Below are 23,271 nucleotides of genomic sequence, written 5' to 3'. Positions count from 1 at the left end.
TTGCGCACCTCATCAAGGCGGTGAGGGAAACAATGCAAATTGAGGAAGATAACCCGCCGAGAACAATCCAGGATGAGATGTTTGGCGGCCTCCGATCTAGAAGAAAGATCATGTTCCCAGTCAACCAGACGCTGCAGCAAGTGATCACAGACGAATGGCAGGAACCGGAAAAAAGGACCACTCTTCCAAGAGAGATCCGAAACCGGCTCGCATTCGCTACCGAGGACGTCCGCCTGTACAGGGAAACCCCTAAGGTGGACATCCAAATCGCAAAAGTGGCCAAGAAGACCCTCTTGCCCTTCGAGGACACCTCCCAGCTATCCGATCCGATGGATAAAAAAATCGACGGATTAATGAAGAAAGCCTGGGAGGCAACATCCCTCACCATCGAGGCTAACATAGCCTCAACCTCAGTGGCTAGATCCATGGCGCTCTGGCTAAACAGGCTAGAAGCCTCCATAAAGGATCGGGCCCCCAGAGAGGAGTTGGCCAGCTGTCTCCCCCTCTTAAAAATGGCTACCGCCTTCCTGGCTGACGCATCAGCGGAGACGGTAAGATACGGGGCAAAAACCGGAGTCCTCAGCAACTCAGCGAGAAGGGCACTATGGCTGAAGACTTGGGCCGCAGACATTACATCAAAAAATAAGCTCTGCGCCATCCCCTTCCAAGGGAAATATATGTTTGGGCCCGTCCTGGACAAAATCCTGGAAAAAGTCGGCGACGAGTAAAACCCTGCCCGACAGACAACCTTTCAGGAAACCATCCTTCCCGAAGAGGACGCGCCAGCCTCCTCCCGAAGTTAAAGGGAAAGGGAAGACTGGAAGATGGTCGTACCCCAAGGGAGGTCGGGGTAAGGAAGTCCAACCCTCCCCTGAACAAACGGGGTAGATTAGCGGGCTATCTAAGCCAGTGGCAAGGGGTAACGTCTAACCCCTGGGTACTCCGAATAATCGAAGCAGGGTACCAAATTGAATTCCACTCGCTACCCCCTAGGAGATTCCTTATAACCTCCCCGGGGTCCCTACAGGAACAAGGGAACCTCATAAAAGGCGTTCAGGAACTTAAGGACCTAGGGGTCATTACACAAGTCCCCGATTACGAAAGGGGTGAGGGATTCTATTCCCCCCTATTTCTAATAAAAAAACCGAATGGTTCCATTAGGACTATATTTAATCTTAAAGCCCTAAATAAATTTATCTCGTACAAAAAATTCAAGATGGAAACAGTAAGATCCATCGTCCCACTAATAGATCGAGATAGTGTAATGTGCACCATAGATCTTAAAGATGCATATTACCATGTCCCAATAACGGCAGCCCATCACAAGTACCTGAGGTTTGCTCTGCGGGAGGGAGACAAGATCCAACATTACCAATTCACGGCCCTTTCATTCGGAATCTCCACCGCCCCTCGGGTATTCACGAAAATCGTAATAGAGATGGTAGCCTATTTCAGGCGGAACCAGATCCGCATATTTCCGTATCTGGATGACTTTTTGTTGGTGTCAAGGACGGAGAAGACCATGCGTATAGACCTATCCATGATCTTGTCCACCCTAAACAGTTTAGGGTGGATAGTTAACAAGCAGAAGTCCGACTTGAACCCTGGTACACAAGGTGTACCTGGGAGTATTACTAGACTCCCACATCCAGGAATCCCGGCTTCCATCATCTAGGAAGGAAGACCTCACCCAAAGAGTAAACTCCTTCTGTCAGGCTACGGCGGTTTCCATTAGAGAAACAATGAAGGTGCTGGGCATTCTGACAGCTTGCATTCAGATAGTCCCATGGGCACAAGCCCATACCCGGCAACTACAAGGATTTATCCTTGCCAACTGGGACAAACGGCAGACATCCCTGGATAAGAAGTTGAGCCTGTCCGTCCGAGTCAAAGAGTCCCTGCGCTGGTGGACCTCACAGAGGAACCTAAGCAAAGGTACCTCTTGGTCACAAGAATCTACCGTACCCATCACAACAGATGCCAGCAAAACGGGATGGGGAGCCCAAGTAGCCGACCAAAATCTACAGGGAATCTGGGACCCCCAAGTAGCTAAACGCTCATCCAATTTCAGAGAACTAAGGGCAATCTGGGAAGCCCTTCAGGCGGCAGAACCCCTTATAAAAGGAAGGCATGTCAAAATCCTAACCGATAATATGACAGTTCTGTCATTTGTTCGTCACCAGGGGGGAACGCGACACCCGCACCTGCAACAACTGGCAACAAAGATACTCCGCTGGGCGGAATCCAACGTGCTGTCCCTCTCAGCGATCCACTTAAAAGGATCCACAAACGTCGCTGCCGACTTCCTGAGCAGACAGAGCATTCATCCAGGAGAATGGGGACTGAATCAGCGAGTCTTCGACCAACTAATCTGCCAGTGGGGAGAACCGCAGATAGACCTGTTCGCCACGAAGAGAAATTCAAAGTGCCAGGACTTTTACTCGCTGAACCCCAGAGACAATCCACCCGGGGTAGACGCCCTGTCCCAAAGCTGGGACATGGACCTAGCCTACGCCTTTCCTCCCTTCCCACTGATCCCCCGCACCCTCAGGAAAATCCAAACCAGCCGGGCGTCAGTCATACTAGTTGCCCCTATGTGGGACAAAAGGCCCTGGTATCCCCTGCTAAAAGCCTTGGCGATCCGGGGTCCATTCCTACTACCAGCCGTAGAAGATCTTCTCCTCCAGAGCCCACTAAGATACCCAGGGGTCGAGAAATTGAAGCTAGCAGCATGGATGCTGAAAGCATGATACTGCGTGGGAAGGGACTCTCCCATAATGTAATTACTACCCTAACAAAAAGCCGTAAACCTATCACGACAGCTATCTACGATAGGATATGGAAAAAATTCACAGAGTTCTGTAAAATAGAGCCAGGGAAAATCCCAGGAATTGACATTCCCGTAATCCTGGAATTTTTGCAGGCAGGCCTAGAAAAAGGCCTTAGTCCTAGAACCCTTAAAGTTCATACAGCAGCACTAGGGTCCTATCTAGATTTTCCCTTGGCAGAACACCGCTGGGTGCGTAGGTTTCTCAAAGGGGCAGAACGGCTTCGACCCTTTGTTAGAGAAACCTTTCCTACCTGGGACCTAAATATAGTCTTAACTAGCTTTTGCCAACCCCCCTTCGAACCCCTCTCACAACTCTCCTTGAGGCTGCTCACACTAAAAGTTACCCTTTTAGTTGCCATAACTTCGGCTCGGAGAATAGGGGAATTGCAAGCATTACATTGTATTGAACCATACATGGTAATACAAGACGACAGGATTACCTTCAAACTAGACCCAGCCTTCCTCCCGAAGGTAGTGTCAAAATTTCATAGGGAGCAGACGATCACTCTGCCCTCCTTCTGTCAAAATCCCCGCAACGAGAAAGAGAGAGAATTTCATAACCTAGACGTTAGGAGAGCTGTTCTAGCGTACCTAGAGGCCACCCGTTCTTTCCGTAAAAATAATAACCTCTTCATTCAATTTCAGGGGCCGGCAAAAGGAAAGACGGCAACTAAGAGCACCATCGCGAGGTGGATCAAGACCGCCATCCAAGAGGCATATAAAGCCAGGGGTCTCGATCCTCCGGGGAAAATTAGAGCCCACTCCACTCGCTCTCTCTCCTCCTCTTGGGCAGAAAAAGGCCAGGCGTCTGCCGAGCAGATTTGCAAAGCGGCGACCTAGTCGAGTATACATACATTTACCCGACATTACAGGGTTAACGTCCAGTCGGACAAAGACCTGAGTTACGGACGTAAAGTCCTTCAGGCAGTGGTCCCACCCTAGGGCCACGTATAATTTGGTATACTCCATATGTAATGGGGCCGTCGGGATGACGCTCTGGAAAGACACGGATTACTTACCGGTAGTCCCATTTCCAGGAGTCATCACGACGGCCCATAGTTCCCTCCCCTTTAAGAATAATTTATGTTCTTCAAATGTAAATATGACCGAATAAAGGTAAAATTTGGTTTAGTAAACATTGTCCACCGTAATAATTTATAAGTCACTGAAGCACGGGTGGAAAGGGAGGTGCTTTTAAACTCTTCTTGTCCCTACCTGGGTCAGAGGGCAACCTCCATATGTAATGGGGCCGTCGTGATGACTCCTGGAAATGGGACTACCGGTAAGTAATCCGTGTCTTTCTAGACTGGAACCTTAATTGGGCCTTAAGGGCCATGATAGCGGAACTATTCGAGCCGATCGAAGCATTACTGATAAAAATGCTCACGATCAAGACTATTTTCCTGGTGGCCATCACCTCCGCAAGGTGGGTTAGCGAGTTGTAGGCCCTGTCCATTCGCCACCCGTTCCTAAAGATCTCGGACACCAAATTAGTATTTAAAACAGACCTTGCCTTTATGCCAAAGGTAGTATCACATTTTCATAGGTCCCAAGACATAGTAATTCCCTCATCTTTTAGTAAACCTAAAACCGAGGTGAAAAAGCCCTAAGCTGCCTGGACGTTAGGAGAGCAGTCCTAGGCTACATGGATGCGACAAGCCACTGGAGACGGGACGGCAACCTGTTCGTCTAGTTCTGTGGCTCAAACAAAGGGAGCAAAGCAGCAAAAAGCTCCATAGCCAGGTGGATCCGCCTGGCCATTATAGAGTCCTGTAGGGCCCTCGGGAAGGAAATCCCCTTAGCTCTTAAAGCCCATTCTACATGGGCAGTAGCGTACTCATGGGACGAACATGGCTCAGCTTCGGTCGAGCAGATATGCAAAGCCGCAGTCTGGAAGAAGCCGCACACGTTCATTAAACACTATAGGGTAAAAGTGCAGCAGGATGAGGACATAGCCTTCGGCCGCAAAGTCCTCTCAGCGGCAATCCCACCCTAGAAAAAGACTTTAGTTGGTACATCTCAAGTGGTGCTGTCATGGAGACGACTGGGGGAAAAAATAGATTATACCTACCCGATAATCGGGTTTCCAGGAGTCTCCGCGACAGCACCCATACATTCCCCCCGCTAAGAAGATGAAAAAAGAAACCATAGAATATAATTTTCCAAAAAAAACCCCAGTTGGGTAAAGATTTAAGTTAAGCTCCTACCCCGGCAATTCGTTAGAATCCACTGAGGAAAGTGGGGAAGGGGGGGAGCTTTTAACCTCAGTGTGTTCCTGTCCTATCAGGAGGAGGCAATTTCAAGTGGTGCTGTCGTGGAGACCCCTGGAAACCCGATTATCGGGTAGGTATAATCTATTTTTTTCAAGTTCCTTTCGTTTGTCGCAGGCCCTCTGCAACCAGTATGGCTGGAAGACTCTATTTGTAGGAGTTTTCTGCTTATCACAGGTCTGGCTCAGTTTTCAGACTACGCCTCATAGAGCACCGTCCGATAGAGAAAGCATTTAGATCAGATGGATCCGGAAGCATTCTGCGATCCTCCTGTGCTAGATTTCTCCTGCATTATTGCTTTCAGGAGGCCATGGAACAGTGTACACTTCATACTACTTTCAATTATTGGCACTTGTCCCTCCCTACTGTTTCCACAGGTAAACAAGTGAGATTCACGTACTTGCGTAATCTTGCCATAGTGCCAACTTTCTTGTGCCTGATTAGACTTATGAGGTTGCTCTGACATCTTTGGGTAGTCCACTAGGTTTGGCCGTTTACAAAGAGTTGCCATTTCCAAGGATGGACTTCTTTGAAAACCCATAGGCTTCATGCAGAAGGTGGATCCTGTGGACGTTGTCACAGTTTCACTGGGCTGCTACTACTGGTATTTTTGAGCCATGTGTTTTCATCTCCCATTCTCTCTGGTAACTGTAGCTCCCACGCATTCACCTGGGATGCTTCCTTCTCACCCTTCAACAGCGGTACAGTTATTTAACGATGGGCTCTCTGGCTGGGACGGGCTGCAGAGCTTCTGGGCGCAAGTCCTTTTCACCCTACAGCTACCAAAACAACAGACGTCGCATGTGGGGATTGTTGGAATACACGGCATCGGGGCCATGCCACGCTTCAACTTTGTAGCTTTGGGCCAGACAGCTGTGCCGGTGTTCGAGGTACCCTACATTCTGACGATGGTCAGCTGCCTATATGACTTCCTCAAGACAGTCAACCCATTGAAATGTGAGCCTCTCCCCTCACGTTTTGCAGCCATGGTCAATGTGGGACCCCAACCAGACACGGTTGTGAAACGCAACTGGCCTTTTTATTTTTGTCAATCTGCTTCCTTGTTCATGCCGAGACTGTGAAGGCGGTGTGTACAGTCTGGTTTCCTGTGGAGGCTGCCATTCAACTACATCAACAGCTAGAAGGCCCCAGCGCTCTGAAGTTTTAGCTCCATTGCCCGCTGATGACACCACAGCTCTTGTCTGAATATTGATTCGTACAGAAAATGTTTCAGTCAAATCTTTTTTTTCACACCCTGAGGTCATGTTCAGCTCGCCTTGGCGACCAGTCTCCCTTCCAAACAGGAGGCTCTATTGGGTGGACTTTTCTACGGAAAGTAGTTATCAACCTATTGCACATTCCCTCGCAGCAGGTAGTCTTGGGATCCACTTCATTAATGACTTCGGTTGCCACCTTTTATTGATGGAGGCTTATCCCATCCTTGCTCTCTGCTGGTCTTCCTGACAACACAAGTCGTGTCCTTGGATTTCCGAGGTGGGCTCCTCGTACTTACTCTTCTCTGCGGCAGTACAGGGTTACCGTGCCAGGGACATCATATCTTCAGGCTGTGTTACGGCAGATATTATTCTGAGAGTGGATGACTCGTAGGGAGCTCTCTGCCAGTGGATGGATGGGACCGTTACTCGGACCCTTTTATGTGCGATCTCTGAACGTGCTAGATGTCTAGGCATGCATTAACGTTTGTCACAGTTGAAGAGCTGGTTACGCTTTCTTTACACATGCGGATTCTTATATTTTCCTCGGTGCTCTCCTGCTGGATTACTCTGGAACGTCCCAAGGTCTTGTGTCGTCCAATGATATGGACGGGAAAACTGGATTTTTGGTATAACTTGCCGTAAAATCACTTTCTTGTCACATTCGTTGAGGGACACAGCATCCACCCAGTCTGGTATTAGGACTATAATGTATACGCTTCTTGGTTGGAGTGTTCTCAGTGCAGTCGCACATGGTGGTAAAATGAGTTATAGTTCTTAAGCATTGGTATTTATTAACTATTGCTGTTGTATCCTACTTTGCTGCTCCTACTGCTTGCGTACAAACTGAGCTAGCTTGGTGCTTTTTTTTTTTTTTTTTTTAAACACTTCCGTGATCGCTGCTATTCATTGAATAACAGCGATCACATGACTAGGGACTGTGGACCTCCGTCACTGCTCCATGCTCTCTGCTACCTTTAGTAGCCAGGAGCAAAGAGATTTTAAATTTCACGGGCTCACCCGTGGATGAAAGCCCAGCCAGCCAGGATGTAAAAAGGCAATTCGCTGGTCACTAAAGTTTTGAGGGGGGGTTATCCCCATAAATACTATTGGTGAGCTATCCGCTGGATAGATCAACGGTTGACCAGCTGCGGTCTGCCGCTCAGGTACCTGCATTGCAACACACGTGTACGGAGTGGCAGCAGTTCCGACCGCTGTGCAGCGACCGGCGGTTATAATTGCAAATGCAGTTGTCATTAAATTAATGAGTTGTGTCTGCATTTACAAGCATTGGCCTTGCATAGGGGACAGGGCTATCTGCTTCAGCTCCACCCTGTGTGTTGTGGTGCAGGCGCCTGATCAGCTGATCGACTGGGGTCACTGGCTGTAGTCTGCTGCTCATCAACTATTGAGGGCCTATCCTGAGCATAGGTTATCATGGAATCTTAGGCTACAAATATCTTATCTTACCAAGAAAATAACATACACAAAATCTGACTCTGAATTAAAAGGCCGCGGCATTTATTTAAACTGGGTTAAAACATATTAAATATTATAAAATGTAGACTCAGTCCGTCCACCTCAAGTCTACAAAATATAATAAAATCAAATATAATATGTTAAATATCATAACAGATATAACACGTAGACTCAGTCCGTCCACCTCAAGTCTATCAAATATAATATAACCTGTAGACTTAGTCTTGTCTACTCTAGTCTACAGCACCAAAGTCCTTTTTAATAACCTTTCTGTCCACCCGCAGGAGGCGGGCGACATCCCCCGTTTAAATTGCCGCGACAAAGCTTTCACATCACGAAGAAACATTGGGCAGGTGGGCGGGGCAACCTTGAATGCTGTGAGGAAAACTGTGAGAGGATTCTGCAGCTCGACTTAATGATATCTCCTCTCTTATTTCCCGCTCAAACCTCCACCAATCACAGCCTGTTGCTACGCCTTTGCCTCACAGAGACGTTCTCTCCTGATAGATCACTGCCATTATCTTCTTGGCCAATCATTCTCTGTCGCCAGGCTTCCCAGCTTCCATAGCAGACTCCTCATATTATAGGTGACCCTAGAGTGACCTAATAAAAACAGGTTAGAAACCCCCCCCCCCCATCCCCAATACAAACCATTTCCATCTACCTTTTATTAAAGTTATTAACCCTTTCCGCCCCCACATTCCATGAGGCCTCAGTCCCTTAGCGTACTTCTGCCGCACATGGAATCTTAGGCTACAAATATCTTTTATCTTACCAAGAAAATAACATACACAAAATCTGAATCTGGATTAAAAGGCATTTATTTAAACTGGGTTAAAACATATTAAATATCATAAAATATATAAAATGTAGACTCAGTCCATCCACCAAGTCTACCAAATATAATATATAAAATATCATAACCGATATAACACGTAGACTCAGTCCGTCCACCTCAAGTCTACCAAATATAATAAAATCAAATATAATATAACCTGTAGATTTAGTCTTGCATACTCCAGTCTACAGCACCAAAGTCCTTTTAATAACCTTTCTGTCCACCCGCAGGAGGCGGGCGACATCCCACCCGGCCATGCTCATTCTGACATGCCCCCCCCCCCCACACACACAACCGCCGCAGCCATTTCAATCATATTTTGCAAATTCATGTTAACCCCTTAACGACCAGCCCATAGTGTTTTTACGTCCTCCTGAAGTGGGCTTTATTCTCTGAGGACGTAAAAACATGCTTCCTGCAGAGAATAATGCCCCTCGGGCTGTGGACGTGACAGCTCCATGCTGTCGGTGTCCGCAGGTAGCTGACAGCATGGAGCTGTCATCCCGGGCTGTTCGGACACACCCCCCCCCCCCCCCCGGCATTGCGATCGGCGCTATGCAATGGATAGCGCCAATCGCAAAAAAAGTAAATAAAAGTACACAAAAGTTAAAGATTCAGCTGCTCTGATGGATCGGATCCATCGGAGCAGCTGAAATTACTCACCCAGGTCCGGCACGCTGCTCCCCGCTCTCCTGCCGCTCCGGGGCCCGAAGCCGGTCTTCTGCGCGCCAGGCGGCATTACGTCAGCCGCATGCGCAGAAGGCCCGGCGGCGCGGGAGATTTAAAATCTCCTGGCTCCCGACTCCTGTAGGTAGCCGGGAGGCAGGAGATGTCAGCGGGGACTGCGGTGAGCGGTCCCCGGTACCGCGATCGTCGTTATCCAATGGATAGCGCGATCGCGAAAAAGTTAAAAAAAAGTTTTTTTCATCGGATCCATGAGGGGAGGTGAAAATACTCACCCCCAGTCCTCAGCGGTGTCCCGATGTCCCGGGACCCGAATCCCCGTCTGCGCATGCGCGCCCGATGATTGACATCGGGCGCGTGCACAGACGGGCTCGAGCCCCGGGAAATTTAAAATCCCTCTGCTCCTAGCTGCCATGTGTAGCTAGGAGCAGAGAGATTATACCGGGGACATGATCACTGTCATCCAATGGATAACAGTGATCATGTAAAGTGAGAAAAAAGTGTAAAAAAGTAAGAAAAAAAAAAAGTTAAAAAAAGTTTTTAAAAGTTTAAAAAGCGTACGTTTCATCTCCCCTCATGGATCATATCCGTGAGGGAGGATGAAAGTACGTACCTAAGGCCCCCAGATTTATCCGCGGACCTTACCACAGCTTCTGCACACGCGCCTGTCGCCAAAATGGCGGGTGCATGCCCAAAAGCTGTGGATTGCCAGGATAATTTAAATTCGCCCTGCTCCTGGCTACAAAACGTAGCCAAGAGCATGGAGATTTAATGGGGGTCCGCAGTGAGCGGTTCCTGGTCACGTGTTCGCCATTATCCAATAATGGCGATCACGTAAAAGTTTTAAAAAAAATTTGAAGTTTCATCTCCCCTCACTGATGCGATCAGTGAGAGGAGATGAAACTTTTTACCGGAGGCCTGCGTATTTGAACCCCGACGCGATCTTCCTCCGTGGACCTTCCCGAATTCTGCACATGCGATTGCCGGCAAAAAGCCGGACACATGCGCAGCAGTCGGGGAGCCCAGGAAATTTAAAATCTCCTTGCTCCCAGCGACCAACGGTCACAGAGAGCCTGGAGCAGTGACGGGTGGCCTCGTTGAACGGTCCTCGGTCACGTGATAAAAAGGTAGCGATCTACCTTAGGCCGGTCTCACATGACCGCATAGGAATTACGGATTCTGCATGCGTCTGATCCACGGTAATACGCAGATCAATCGCATTGGATTACACAATTCCGCTCACATTAGCGGGTCGGAATTGCGTAATCCACTCGCAGAAAAGAGAACGCAGCAGGTTCTATTTTACTGCGGATATTTGCAACGTAGAGCCCTTTGTGCTCCATGGTTGTGGATATACTCGCAGCCCATACGCAACTACGTTGTATACGGGCTGCGGGTACCCCCGTCATCGCTAAGCGACGGTGCGGGAAATACAAAAAAAGGTGTACTGTGCATGACCGCCTGTGTGAGTAGGCAATTATGCGCAGTACATTACGCAGCTGTACGCAGGGTCACAGCCGGGCTCACAGATGGAATCCGGTGTGGGCCTCCGCAAGCGGATTCCGCCTGCACCCGCGTGAGCCCGGCGTTATTCAGACAGCTACCTGTGATACGTATTTTACAAGAAGCCCCAGGAACGCTCGCCTTCCTGCAGTTCCAGGAGCACCTTGTTGAGCGCCTTCTGTGTGAGACCGCCGCACCTCATCAAGCTTACGGAGACTCACGGAACGCCTCTTTTTACACCCCATACCCACCACTGAGGTCACGAAATACTCCCAAAAAGCATGAGAGGAGGGGGGGGGGGATACCCGGTTTTATTGCCCCATGGGCCCATTCCAACCAGCCTCCGTAATTACCCCTGTCTTCGGAAATACTACACAGTTCACATTTTTACTTTTATCTAAGATTTGCGAACGCCAAAAAGGGCGCGGAGGGGGGGGGGGAATTTTTAGGGAGTCAATCTTTATTCTGTACAAATAAGCAATGGGGCCTGGAATTTATTCAGTTGTGCCCTAAAATCCAACAGGTGTTCCGTCCTTTATAGGCCTTGCCATGCGTCCTGTAAGTAGATTAGGGCCACAATGGGTATGTTTCTGAACTCGGGACAAACGGGGGTATCCATTTTGGGGTGAACGTCTTCATTCCTATGTACAATGTACAAAAAAAAATGTTTTTAAATTGAAAAAATTGCCAAAAAAATTGAAAATCGTAACTTTTTCCTTCTGCTTTGCTTAGATTCATTCAAATACTGTGGGGTCAAAATACGCAGTACACCCCTAGATGAATTCGTTAAGGGGTCTAGTTTTCAAAATGGGGTCATTTGAGGGGGTTCTTTATAGTTTTGGCCGCTTAATGGCTCTATAAGTGGGCAATGGACCCTGAAATTTATTCAGTGGTACCCTGAAATCCAACGGGTATTCCTTTCATTGTAGGCCTATCCATGGGTCCTGTAAGTCTATTAGGGCCACAATGGGTATGTTTCTGAACACGGGACAAACAGGGGTATCCATTTTGGGGTGAAAGCCTTCATTTATATGTGTGCTGTACAAGAAAAACTGTTTTTAAATTGACACAATAGCCCAACAAATGAAAATCCTATTTTTTTCCTTTTGCTTTGCTTGAATTTATTCAAAAACTGTGGGGTCAAAATATGCAGTACATCCCTAGATAAATTCGTTAAGGGGTCTAGTTTTCAAAATGGGGTCATTTGTGGGGGTTTTCTATGGTTTTGGGCGCTCAAGAACTCTACAAGTGGGCAATGGGGCCTAAAAGGACTTCAAGCAAAATCTATGTTCTGAAAGCCACCGATTACTCCTTTTATTTTGGGCCCCGTTGTGCATGCGGACATAAGATTAGGGCCACAATGGGTATATTTCTGAAAACAGCACAAACAGGGGTATCCATTTTTGGGTGCAAGTCTTCCTTCATATGTGTGCTGTACAAAAAAAGCTGTTTTTAAAATGACAGAATTGCCAAAAAAACAAAAATCCAAATTTTTTCCTTTTGCTTTGCTTGAATTTATTCAAAAACTGTGGGGTCAAAATACGCAGTACACCCCTAGATAAATTCGTTAAGGAGTCTAGCTTTCAAAATGGGGTCATTTGTGGGGGTTCTCTATGGTTTTGGGCGCTCAAGAACTCTACAAGTGGGCAATGGGGCCTAAAAGAACTTCAAGCAAAATTTGTGTTCCGAAAGCCACCGGTCGCTCCTTTCATTTTGGGCTCCGTTGTGTATCCAGACATAAGATTAGGGCCACAATGGGTATGTCTCTGAACACAGGACAAACAGGGGTATCCATTTTTGGGTGCAAGTCTTCCTTCATATGTGTGCTGTACAAAAAAAGCTGTTTTTAAAATGACAGAATTGCCGAAAAAACGAAAATCACAATTTTTTTCCTTTTGCTTGGTTTGAATTCATTCAAAAACTGTGGGGTCAAAATATGCAGTACACCCCTAGATAAATTCCTTAAGGGGTCTAGTTTTCAAAATGGGGTCATTTGTGGGGGTTTTCTATGGTTTTGGGCGCTCAAGAACTCTACATGTGTGCTATGGGGCCTAAAAGGACTTCAAGCAAAATTTCTGTTTTGAAAGACACTGACTACTCCTTTCATTTTGGGCCCCGTTGTGGACTCAGATATAACAATAGGACCACAATGGGTATATTTCTGAACACGGGAGAAATAGGGGTATCCATTTTGGGGTGTAAATCCTGATTTTCATGTAAACTATAGGAAAAAAATATGTCTTTAAAATGACAGATTTGCAAAAATATGAAATTTTACTTTTTCTCCTCTAAATTGAATTAATTCCTGAAAAAAAACTGTGGGGTCAAAATACTCATGACACCCCTCAGGGAATACACTAAGGGGTGTAGTTTTTAAAATGAGGTCATTTGGGGGGTATCTATTATTCTGACACTCATGAGCCTTTCCAATCTTGGCTTGGTATAGGAAAACAAAGTGTTCCTCAAAATGCTAAAAAGTAATGTTAAATTTGTACGTCTCCTAAATGGTTAAAAAAAACACAAGTTTTTCCAATGTGCGCCCAAAATAAAGTAAACGGGTGGAAATATAAATCTTAGCAAAAATTTCTATATTATGTTTGCACATATTTAAGATATTGCAGTTGGAAATGTGAAAAAATGACGAATTTTTCAAAATTTTCCCAATTTTGGCGCTTTTAATAAATAAACACAATTTCTATCGGTCTATTTTTTCCGCCTAAATGAACCACAACATGTGGCGAAAAAACAATGTCAGAATCGCTTGGATATGCAAAACCTTTCTGGTGTTTTTCCATGTAAAAGTGACACATGTCAGATTTGCAAAATTTGGCCTGGTCATTAAGGCGCAAACAGGCTTGGTCACTAAGGGGTTAAGAATGTTAAGAGCAATATCCGATAGATGTACCTGGTCCGCCCTGTAAAACCCAGGAACGAACCCTTCTAATTCTCTGTGACGAAATGAGAAACCCCCAATGGTTGCCATCCATCTCTCTAGAGATCTATTTAACCGTCTTCTAATCTTTTCCATAAACAAAAACTTGGGGAACGACCAAATTTTCCGGGGTATTATTTCTGATAACACTATTCTGGTCCCAGGGAACAGACTTCGTTTTCCACAGCTTCTTTCTGATCTCAAGAATCAGGTCGTATGTCTTCAGCCTTCCAACATCATTTCCTCCTAAATGAATAATCAAAATGCTCGGCAGCACTGCCTGCTTCTCGAGCAGCAACAATGTCAAGGAGGGCCAAGACATACCCCTGATTCCACACCAATAGATCTCATAAGAAGATGTATCCAAACCCAAATTCCCTGAGTAGCAACGGCTTACCGCCCTCTGATGGACCCAGAATATAAGAGTGTCCTACAATCCAAACTATCTCTTTGAGAACCTAAAACAAAAAACAACGAACATTACAAGGCAACATTATTGGGCCGAACATATAATTGAAATCGATTTTGATTCCAATTTACCGATACTCTTAATATGCTCTTTGCTGAAACCCAACCTAGCTGCCTCTGAGACAGCGCCAATTCTAAATGAGTGCGATGTCACTTTAACACCATTGCAACCTGCCTTAACACATTTCTTTAGCACACTTACAAATTGAAATCGTGACAGCGAAGATCCGTCCACATGGCAAAAGAACGATCCCATCTTTTGCGGACGAATCCTCAAATACCTTTTGTAAAGCTCTGACCGGGCACAGGTTAGCAGAGGGATTCTGAAACAGCTGAATCCATATCCCTCTGCCTAACCTATCAGTCTTTGTATGTTTTAAAAATAATTTCACGTGATTGCCCTGATCAAACACATCAGGCACCAGTAACGGTGAGCAAGTTACTTTGGATTGGGACAAAAATTCGCCACATCTCAGAGCTCCGAAATAAGCCAATAAAAAGGCAGAGAGAAATAAAATACTCTCATACTCTGAAGTGCAGACTAGGCTGAGAACCGCCACTAACTTACTCAATAAACTAAACGTGATGGCCGACCTCTGATCTGCGGCAAAAGCAACCGTTTTAAAACCACGAGTCAGAAGCTTAATTTGCTTATATGAATTAATTGGCGTTACATTCAACCATTTCTGAAAAAAGGATATACCTGCCAAAAGCTTCATAACCGTTATAAGCCAACACCCACTTAATCTTTGAACATAAAAAGGAAATGCAAACATTCACATCTTGTGAACTCTCATGTACTGCCTTCTCCTTGCAAAAACATCTCCAAGCTTCCCAAGCTGCATTATACTCCAACCAAGTCTTCGGCGCTACAGATCTGGACAAAAGCTGAAAAATCAACTCCGCATCAGGGCCCAGAGATGTTCGGGACATTTCAAACCAATTAAATCCCCTTCTGGTGTCAGCTCCCTGAAATGCAGCATCTGAAAGCAAGATAAAGTAGGGACTGAAACCTCCTTGTTGACTAAGACTGCTCTGTGCTTTGACAAAAATGTTGTACTTTAAACAAGCCCACACTAACAGTTTCAGCAGTCTTGTAACCGGCTCTGATTTGGATACAAAACAATTTAATGCTAGTAGAACTCCTCTATTATCACAACAAAATAACAATCTACTATTACACAACTTTTCACCCCACAGATACAATGCTACCACTAACGGGAAAACTAACAACACTGCATTCTTCAAGAAACCTTTTGATAGCCAAGATTCATGCCATTCCTCAACAGACCACTCACTCAGCAGCCCTGCCGCATAACCACTTTTCGATTTTCCTAAGCTTAACTTCAAATCCTGTGTCCGGCAAAAACTTGCTTGCCATGCGGTGTGACCATTAAAGTCAGTCAGAAAGCTCAACCAGATGCTCAGATCTTCCTTTATACCTGCAGTTAATCTAACATGCGACGAAGGTGAAACCAACCCTTTCATCGCTGAAAATAAACTTCTGACAAAAAGTCTACCCACTGGAATTACACGACACGCAAAAGCCAACTGGCCTGCTATTTTCTGTAGCTCTTTCAAAGTAGCTTTCTTCTTGCGCAGTACACCACTGATCAAGTTGCACAATCTTTCCACTTTCTCAGCCGGCAGACGAAATTCCATCCTAATGCTATCAATAACTATCCCTAGAAACTCTAGCTCCACACAAGGCTGAACTGTCTTCTCATGAGCCAGCGGGATTCCAAAAAGCTCCATCACAAAAACCTCTCAAAACCTCAGCACACTTGTCACTTTTTCTGGATGACCTATAAACAGTCATCTAAATAATGCATAATACCAACTAAAGGGAACTCCCTGCTGATCACCCACTCTAAGAACGAAGAAAATAGCTCAAAATAGTAACAAGACAGCCTAAACCCCATGGGTAACGCCATGTCAAAAAAGAAAAATCCATCAAACTGAAAACCTAAGGAGTTAAAGCCAGCTGCACACACCGGAAGCAATCTGAACGTTGCCTGTAGATCAGCTTTAGCCATCATGGCACCTTGACCAAATCTCCGTAATAAAACTAATGCTGAATCAAATGAAGCATACTTCACCACTGCCTGACCCCCATCCACCTCATCATTCAAGGAAGCATTAGGGGGAAAAGGCAGGCGGTGAATGACCCGGAAAGTATTTACTTCCTTTTTGGCACTAGACCCAAGGGGGAGAACCTGAAATTCTCAAAAGGAGGATTACTAAATGGTCCAGCAACCCAGCCTTCTTGGATCTCCTTTAGGATTTTATCACGCACCACATCCGGATGCAACTTGACCGAACTTAAGTTTTCCACCCAATTACACCCGGAGCCTTTAAAACCTGGGATAAAAAATCTGACTCAAAAACCTTCAATGAGTTGGGCCCTCAGGCGCTCTGGGTACCGTCCTAACCACGGCAGCAGCCTTCCCAGCCTCACTGGGGTGGAGGCCTTTAACATGCAAATCCCTCGTGCCAACCTGAGAGCTGGCTGCTGCAGCCTTGCAAAAGCACTTTACCACAGGGTGCAATCCATTACAGAAGGAGCACTCGTGCCGGTACCTGCAGTTCTGAAGCCATTTACACTGACTTTCATTAAATGCAAAGCAATGTCCTCTCTTCAGCACCGTCCCTGTTGTGGATTGCACCCTAGGAAAGCTCTGCTGCCTAGGTGGAATCATTAAGCTCAGCCACAGACCCACATCTTTGACTCCCCATTTCAAATTGGGTTATATCGCCAGCTTTTGGTGAAATATTTCATCGTAAGTAAACCATGACTATCTGCCAAAGCTGTGATATGCCTCCAATATAATGTCTAAATGTTGCAGAATGCCTGCAGTCTTAACCGAAGACTTCTCGGATAACACTGCAGCATAAATGCAAAACGCCTGCAACCACACATTGAAACTCTTGGGGCGCTTTTTTTCTTCCTCTTCTGATTTTGCAGCCTCCTTGCCTGATGGTAATAGTGGCAAGAGTTCCACAAACTCTCCGCGCCAGATTTTCTCCTTAGTGGCTATTGGCAGGTGAAACCCCAGCGGGGACAGCTCACAGGGCAGAGCTGCTTTAAAACACTGTGAGCTCACACCAGCCTTGTTAACCATCAATGGGACCGCTGGTGCAGCTATCCATGACACTGCTGGGGACTTATCCTGCACAGTTAACCCTCTATTTAACTCCACTGACTGCTGCATCCCTGAAGAACCAGCCTGTAATAACCCTTTCAGGGTCAGCAAAACACTATCTAATGATGCTAGCGTATTAGCAGACGCCAGCAATGGCTGCGATAAACCTTCGTTGCCAGAGGGCAGCGAAAAACACTGCCCTCCAGAAGGCTCACCACCACTGGAGCTCGCCGCTGCTGTCGTCTGCATGGCTGGCCCTTCAGCTGCTGTGGAGCCCAACGGTGTCCTCCTGGAACTGTCCTGCGCTGGCTTGTGACACTGTGGGGAAATTGATGGAGAATAGCGTCTGCTGCTCTTCCGTGTGCGCTTACTCCTAGCGCGGGTCTGCATCTCCACAACCCCTGGTACTAAAGCTTCCGGCGGGCATCCAGTCAGCCGCTCCGCCGCCAACATCCTTCCAGACGACCCCTTCCTCGCACTGGACGATGCTGTAGCACTTCTAGTGGAGTCCCTCCTGGGCGAAATGACCGCTGACCCGGTACCTCCGGCTCACTTGGCTCAGAGGCTAAAAGGGAGATATCCTCCAGGCTGGCAGGTAAGGCAGACCCACCTGCAGTGGGAACTTCCAGGCAACGTCTCAGCCACTCCTCACCCCCTGCAGCCTCCGCTCTCACTATCAGCTGCCTCAGCAAGTCCTCCATTACACAGCTGGCAACCTTGAATGCTGTGAGGAAAACTGTGACAGAATTCTGCAGCTTGACTTAATGATATCCCCTCTCTTCTTCCCGCTCAAACCTCCACCAATCACAGCCTGTTGCTAGGCCTTTGCCTCACAGAGACGTTCTCTCCTGATAGGTCACTGCCATTATCTTCTTGGCCAATCATTCTCAGTGACTTAATAAAAACAGGTTAGAACCCCCCCCCCCCCATCCCCAATACAAACCATTTCTATCTACCTTTTATTAAAGTTATTAACCCTTTCCGCTCCCCAGATTCCATGAGGCCTCAGTCCCCTAGCGTACTTCTGCCGTACAGTAGTGTTTGTGTGGACAACCACAACTGAGCATGTTTTGTCTAGTGAGGTGACCATTTTTAAAAAGGTTGGGAAGCCCTGATTTACAAACATGTTAGATAAATACAGAAGTGAATAAACGCCATAAAGCCAGGCTTACATTACCCTGTACAATGGACTTACAAGTCTTCTGTCTCTCTCCTGGTTACCATAGAACCGGAAAACACCACTGGTAGCAATGATTTTTCTGACAGCATGATTGACTAATATTAACAAACTATATTATTGATTTTCTTAACACACTGTACAATTATCACTAATATGGCCCTGTCAATTATTAGCTCTTCTCCAATGAGGCACTGCTAAAACAGCTCGGCAGCCCTGACGACGTTTAGGGCTGCCTTCACGCAGGCGAGAAGATCGCTTGAGATTTGTGTGTTGCAAGACAAATCTTGCAGAAATATGAACCCCCATTCTTTTAAATGGGGTCATACACGTGAGCAAAGTTTTCCTGCATGGCACCACGATGCGATGCAGGGAGCAAATTGCGGCCTGACCTATCTTGTGTGTGCTCTTGCATTGCAGTGCCCATTGTTTGCAACGGGGCTGGCGGCAGCATCTCACCACCTGTTTCTTTCATTGAAAACAATGGACGAAACCCTGTGATCCTTCACCGCGGTAGAGGATCGCTGCATCCCCGAAGTAATGCAAGGCTGTTTTGACATAAAACCGCCTCGCATCCATGGAGCATTCACATGATGGGGTGTGTGATATGGGGGTGGGTTTCACAGCCCATATCGCGCACGCTCGTATGAAGTTAGCCTCAGTCATGTTTTGTTTTTTGTTTTTTTTTAAGCTATAACTTATCTAGTCACAATATAGTAAACTAGGCACTATAGCAATACATAATACCAGCATTGTTATTTATGTTAAGTTCTTGAAATGTGTTTATTTTTGTTTTTATTGCACAGGTATTGGGGATAATTTAACTATAAAACCGGATAGACTGTATGAAGATCTTAAAGCGGAGTACCCTGGCTTAGAAGACCTCCTGAGTCCTATACTGCCAAACGCTGGGGCGGTAATTGTATCCAGGAGCTGGGCTGTGGACCTAGAGCTGGAGAGCAACCCCAATGTTGTGTGTGACATTTTGCTTCTATCACCTAACCGCTATCCAACACTATACTCTGTCCTCAATGCAGAGGTTTCAGAAAATGGGCTTAATTATTCACAAAAATCAGCCTTTGCCTTGAAGCAAAAATTAGTTAATATCGGAGCCTACACTGGGAAGTTGTGTGTAATTCCTACTGTGTTGTGTCTAAATGCTGAACATGGCAAATCCAGCTCCTCCGGCCCGGTGATGGAGTACCCAGAGACCTACAAACTGGAAGATTTGGATACTGTGAAAGAATTACTGCAGTCACTATCTATAGTTATACTCAGTTTTAGGAACCTGCTAAGTGACAAGATTGGAGTTCAGTACTTCAACCTTCTTACTGTAGAACAGTATAGGCTGCTGTCAAATAACTTAATTAATGAGACCTTATTTGTGCATGGACCACCAGGAACTGGAAAGACTGTTATTGCCCTGGAGATTATCAAGAGAATAAAAAATAGATATAATTGTTCAATTTTTGACATCCTCTATATTTGTGAGAATAAACCGTTAAGAGATTATGTGAGGTAAATATACCGTAAGTAATCAGAATTCCCCCCATGAAATGTATATACACTTGCCTAACTGGAAACACCTGTCTGCCTGCAGCAACCACTAGCGCATGGGTGCACAACCTTTTCTGTTCCAAAGGACATAAAACTTAGACTTGTCTAGATCCTGGAGTGTCAGCAGCACTTTAGAATTCTACCCAATCTTGGAGAGTTGGCCTCTGCAAAGCTGGTCGAGGACGGACTCCACTCCTCACAAAGCAGCCACAAATTTAGAAAGATCAGCAGCAGAGTCGCTTAGGTATAAGACGCTTCATCTTTATTCCATCCTTAAAAGTAAGGGTTACAGCCAGTGACGTTTCAACCACGTTGTGGTCTTTATCAAGCATGCTTGATAAAGACCACAACGTGGTCGAAACGTCGCTGCCTGTAACCCTTACTTTTAAGGATGGAATAAAGATGAAGCGTCTTATACCTAAGTGACTCTGCTGCTGATCTTTCTAAATTTATAAAACTTAGACTTGTGTCACACAAATGGATTTGCGTATGAAAATTTTGCGTACACAATGCGCTGAAAATGGAGCCCGTTGATTTCAGGGCATCCTCTAATTTTAGAGAATAGTTGACTTGAGGGTCAGTTATGACGTAGATCCCTTGACCCATTCTCTGCCTATTATACATATACTAGGCTTCTAGTACTCCTCATGGCAACACCTTAATATTACTCCTCTACCTCCTAATGACCATGTGACTGAGGCGGCCACTAGTCTGACATTATGACTTATTTTCACATTGGGGTCCCAGCCTCTTTCCCTGTCATCCCTTCTCTCATCTCTCCCATGTTTTTAAAGTTTTTTTTCCCATAGGGAAAGTTAAATATAATTTTTAATTGAAAAAGTCAGCCGTTTAAGGAAGGCAACTTCCCCATAGGTACATATCCTTACTCAATGTGTAACTGTATTTCCCTGCTATATGTACATTGTTACCTATAGTAACTTTTTGAACAGGAAAAAATACCCTAAGATAAACAAAGGTCCCACTGAGTTGACTATCCCTAATGGAAGACCCAATTGTAAGTCTTGCCTTTTATTAGACTTATTATTTTTTTAATTTCCCCTTTTGCTTATCTTTTAGATTTTACTGTGTATCCATTAACTCATGGGTGCTCTATTTTCTTATATTTATCAAATAGAGGTGATACTGATGCTAACATTCTGAATATTAAATGACTTGTGCTCAACATATCCTTGTTTTTTCATTTTTAGGACTTACAGCATTTGTCAGGCCATGACTCGTGTGAAGTTTGCAACTTGGAAAGAAGTTAATGTTAAGCACATTATAGTGGATGAGGCTCAAAACTTTCGTGTAGAGGAAGTTAATTGGTTCACGAAAGCAAAAGACATTACTATAAAATCTAATGGCGTATTTTGGATTTTCCTGGACTATTTCCAATCATGCCACAATGAATGTACTGGCTTGCCAGAATGGAGATCGCAGCATAAGTACATCTTAACAAAGGTGGTTCGGAACCCACAGTTAATATATTCCAAAATGCATGAGAAAATGATAGAATTTGCTACCAAATTTCAGTTCAGTTTTTTGAATAATGTAATGGAAGATAGTAAGTGTTGCCATGAGATAGAAGGGTTCTATGCAGAGGTGTTTTTGTCGAGGGCAGAGATTGTGAAGTACGTCTCTAAAAACTGTGTGAGATATCTTTCGGAAGGTTACGCACAAAGTGATATTGCAGTGTTATGCAGCACACATGAAGTAGCCACAGAATACAGGGAGCAGCTGGATGAGGCAATGAGCAGACTTGCAAGGAAAAGAAGAGAACGGATTGTGTTCAGAGAGGCTGAAGAGATCTCCCGAAATGCTATCCTTGTAGACAGTGTCCGGCGGTTTTCTGGTCTGGAATGCCTCATTGTATTTGCAATTGACCCTGTTTCTACATATGGTAACGTTAATGAAAACCTTTTTATCTGTGCTGCCTCAAGAGCAACTGGAAAGCTACATGTACTCTATGAACGACAGTACCATTTGAAGAATAGTGGTCAATATTTCTATTAGTGTGGTTTTTTTCTTTTTGTTGGTTTTTTTTTGTTTTTTTGTTTTTAAGGGCTTGTGCCAAGATCATAACCATAATTGATATGCGCTCTTAGGGCGTATAAACGTCGTAGAGCAAGCCCCCCCCCCCATTTGCTATAACCCAGAATGTGGAACTGATCTGTAAGGCCATATTCACACATCTGAGAACAACCACCGAGTTCTGTGCGATTTGTGAGACGCCTGAAACTCGAGAATTGTAATTGTCCATTTTTTTTAAATTGGTGTGCTTACATGGGCATTTTTTCTCACAGCAATGCTGCAAGATAGAATAATCACAGCATGTCCTGTATTATGGGTGATTTCACCCATTTTTCTATGGGAGGAAAAAAAAAATCATGCAGATGCGGTGGTTGTGTGGTGTTGGTGGTGTGTGTTTTTTTTTTTTTGTTTGTTTTTTTTGTTTTTTTAATCAGAAGTGCTATGCAATTTATTTTTCCTATTTAAACCAGGGTTACGCTTTGAGAGGGTAGTATATAAATGAGGAGGAATTAAAAGAACTTGACCGTTTAGGTGATGGAGCCAAAGATGTGTCCATAGACCCAAGTAAGAATGAACCTCTGCTTCCCTAATGCTACACTCTGAGACAGGTTAGACTTCCTGAGGGAGAGTATGCAGCATGCGGGTATATAGCTTATGGATGGAAACCTACAGGTGCAGGAGGAACATGCATGTTGGCAAAACTAGAAGCAGCTACATGGGTTTGAGTGCGTTTCCTTAACATATATCTGTGCATATGCTAGATGTGATGTGAGTGAGAAAGGGGTACGGTTTACACACACTAATTGGGCCTGGCAAACTGGCTGCACTGGGAGGTCCATTTGTAATGTTAAATTCTTCAAGAAGTAGTTGAGAGAAGCACTAGGAGATGCTTTTGATATTACTGGTTCATTGTTTGATGCCATAGGTGGTCAGAATGCATACACGAAGCAACTAATATTGGTAATCAACATACTATAGCTTTAGAATATCTTGCAGCATCTCAAGGGGGTCTTTGTCAAATGGTAGATCCATCATGTTGTCACTATTAATCCGTCTAGATTTTTACGATCTAGAACAAGCTAGGAAAGTGAAGGAACATTGCAAAGCTTTCTGAAGTAGATTCAGCATCGCCTGAATGGGTCTAA

At 45.3% G+C, this 23,271-nt stretch overlaps 1 protein-coding gene across 1 annotated transcript in view; it reads left to right on the top strand.

Annotated features, from left to right (window-relative positions):
• Nucleotides 1-22,134, top strand: part of LOC136576003 (schlafen family member 9-like) — a 39,753-nt gene extending 17,619 nt beyond the window's left edge. The window contains exons 6-7 of the mRNA XM_066575122.1: nt 19,345-20,056; nt 21,304-22,134. Of these exons, the coding sequence (XP_066431219.1) occupies nt 19,345-20,056; nt 21,304-22,108 (1,517 nt within the window). The 3' untranslated portion in view covers nt 22,109-22,134. The remainder of the gene's footprint in view (nt 1-19,344; nt 20,057-21,303) is intronic.
• Nucleotides 22,135-23,271: the final 1,137 nt, after the last annotated feature.

This window comes from Eleutherodactylus coqui, chromosome 1 (genome assembly GCF_035609145.1).
Source record: "Eleutherodactylus coqui strain aEleCoq1 chromosome 1, aEleCoq1.hap1, whole genome shotgun sequence".
Taxonomy (NCBI): Eukaryota; Metazoa; Chordata; class Amphibia; order Anura; family Eleutherodactylidae; genus Eleutherodactylus; species Eleutherodactylus coqui.
Note: the sequence above shows the minus strand (reverse complement) of the source record. Positions and strands in the feature narration are given on the sequence as shown.